The sequence below is a fragment of the Sinocyclocheilus rhinocerous genome, unplaced genomic scaffold (assembly GCF_001515625.1).
Source record: "Sinocyclocheilus rhinocerous isolate Xijiao unplaced genomic scaffold, SAMN03320098_v1.1 scaffold1847, whole genome shotgun sequence".
Classification (NCBI taxonomy): Eukaryota; Metazoa; Chordata; class Actinopteri; order Cypriniformes; family Cyprinidae; genus Sinocyclocheilus; species Sinocyclocheilus rhinocerous.
Genome location: NW_015629541.1, coordinates 193,356 through 196,074, shown reverse-complemented (window position 1 = coordinate 196,074; position 2,719 = coordinate 193,356). Strand labels below are relative to the sequence as shown.

Genomic DNA, 2,719 nt, shown 5'->3' with positions numbered 1-2,719 from the left:
ATGTTGCGAGTCAGTAGCCTGTCGAAGCTATTTTACTAATAAAAGTTACCGTGCTGTGTTGTCGTGTGCAATAATGTGTGTGCGTGCGTCTATGAAAGCAGCATAGCCTGCATATAGTTTTAGTTTAGCTATAAACCTGACCCCGACCCGAACCCAAAGCTATTCATTAAACATTAACTCGAACCCGACCCGAAACCCGAAAGTATTTCGGGACCCGTCGGGCTCGGGTCGGGTAGCAGACCTCTATGTTGAAGGTGCATACCACTACCTACTGCACGACACCGGCATGACAGCTGATAAAAAAAAAGGATCGGGCTTAGGATAGCTGAACAATTATAAAAAATGCTTGATCGGCCCCGATCCCAATCCTTGAGATTGTCTCAGGACATCCCTACTTCATAATCTAAATCTGACGTCACCTAGGCCATGTGAGCGGGAATGGTAGTCACTTTTCACAGTCCAGTTTTGATATGTTTTTATTTAGACATCAAATTGATTTATTGCCATAGAGTCGCTCGCACACGTGCAGCGGATGTTTTCTCTCTTTCTCTGATAGGATCAAGTGTAGTCTTTGTTGGTGGTGCTTTCTGTCTGTCTGAGTGTTTCTCTCTTTCTGTTCACCTGTTTTGTGCCTCTCATTGGCTTTGCTTACAGGAAGAAGAGGTGGAAGAGTTTAGGGTAAGTGTGCTGCCCTGCATGTCCTGAATGTGTCATGACCATTAACCTGGACACACCAACTCCTGCGACTCTTCCTTCCTCTCTCTCATCCTCTAAACCATTGATCTTCACGTAACAGATCATGCTCGTCGGTTTCGAGTTATTTGTGTATTTTTTGCATTAATGGAACTGAACACATTGCATGGCCGCATTACGCTGCTGTAGTCATTGTTCGCTTAGAGTGGCAAGTATATGAGGTTTAATGTTTCATATTCACAAATAAACGGAAGGGCTTTTACAAATAGAGTTCTACAAATACACTACTGGTCAAAAGTTTGGAATAATTAAGATTTTTAATGTTTTTGAAAAAAATCTCTTTTGCACACCAAGGCTATTTTTGCTCATTTATTCGATCAAAAAATACAGTAAAAACAGTAATATTGTAAAATATTATTTACATTTTAATTAACTGTTTTCTATGTCAATATATTGTAAAATGTAATTTATTGCTGTGATCAAAGCTGTATTTTCAGCATCATTACTCCAGTCTTCAGTGTCACATGATCCTTCAGAATCATTCTAATAGCAGCATATTATTGCGGCTCAAGAAACATGTCTTATTATTATCAATGTTGAAAAAACTTTATATTTTTTGTGGAAACCGGGATGCATTTTATTTTTTAGGATTATTTGATGAATAAGAAGTTCAAAAGAACAGAATTTATTTGAAACAGAAATAAATGTCTTTTTTTTATAAAATTATTTTTAATCAATTTAATGTGTCCTTGCTGAATAAATGTATTTATTATTTTTGATCTTACTGACCCCAAACTTTTTACCGGTAGTGTACATGCAAGAAACTCATAACCATACATGAAAAACAATATTCACAGAAATTACTTTTAATTTTTTTCTTTGCAAGACCAGAAAAAAAATTTGTATATCATCAGGTTTCATTTATTTGTGAAACCATTGTCTGTCGACTGTCCTCCCATTTATTAGTGAACATCAGCCCATAGGAATGAAGCATCTGGCGTATTTGTCTCACTCCTCATCCGCTCTGTTTCCTCAGGTCTCTGAGTCAGGGCAGCACCAACTCAAACCTGCTGGACGTTCAGGGCAGTCACAAGAAGCGCGTGCGGCGCAGCTCTCTGCTCAACGCCAAGAAGCTGTACGAGGACGCACAGATGGCACGTAAGGTGAAGCAGTACCTGGCACACCTGGAGGTGGAGACGGACGAGGAGAAGTTCCAGATCATGTCGCTGCAGTGTGAAGCGGCCTACAGCACATGTGCGTACCGTATATGACCATATTATACATCCCTAATTCGACCCAATACCTAAACTAACAACTGCCTTATTAACTATTAATAAGCAGCAAATTAGGAGTTTATTGAGGGAAAACCGTAGTTAGTGGTTTGTTAATAGCGAGATTTGGACCTTAAAATGTGACCACAAAACTAAAGTCAGGCCTTTCTGTTTTTGCTTTAAATTTTGAAATTATACAATTTATTTGAAATCAGAAACTGCTCATGTTGCATGTTTGCAGCATCTTTGTTTGGATCGTGAGTAAAATGTAGTGGTTGTCTTTCATTTTAAATGGAAAGAGCACAGGCAAAGCCTTAGTTTGTTTACATGAAGAAATTTCTTTTATTTGTGTTATTTACTTATTTGATTTGGGATTTGTTTTAAAATTTCAATTTAGTGTTGTTATTTGATATATGTGACCCTGGAGCACAAAACCAGTCTTAGTCGCTTGGGTCTATTTTTAGCAATAAGCCAAAAAAACATTGTATGGGTCAAAATTATCGATTTTTCTTTTATGCAAAAAATCATTAGGATATTAAGATCATGTTCCATGAAGATATTTTGTAAATTTCCTACTGTAAATACATTAAAACTTAATTTTTTATTAGTAATATGCATTGCTAAGAACTTCATTTGGACAACTTTAAAGGCGATTTTCTCAATATTTAGATTTTTTTTGCACCCTCAGATTCCAGATTCATCAATGGAAAGCTTGTTTATTCAGCTTTCAGGTGATGCATAAATCTCAATTTCCG

At 37.1% G+C, this 2,719-nt stretch overlaps 1 protein-coding gene across 1 annotated transcript in view; it reads left to right on the top strand.

Annotated features, from left to right (window-relative positions):
* LOC107739208 (rap guanine nucleotide exchange factor 6-like) overlaps positions 1-2,719 on the top strand; it is a 29,700-nt gene that overhangs the window by 22,661 nt on the left and 4,320 nt on the right. The window contains exons 16-17 of the mRNA XM_016551230.1: positions 655-678; positions 1,730-1,947. Coding sequence (XP_016406716.1) covers positions 655-678; positions 1,730-1,947 — 242 coding nt within the window. The remainder of the gene's footprint in view (positions 1-654; positions 679-1,729; positions 1,948-2,719) is intronic.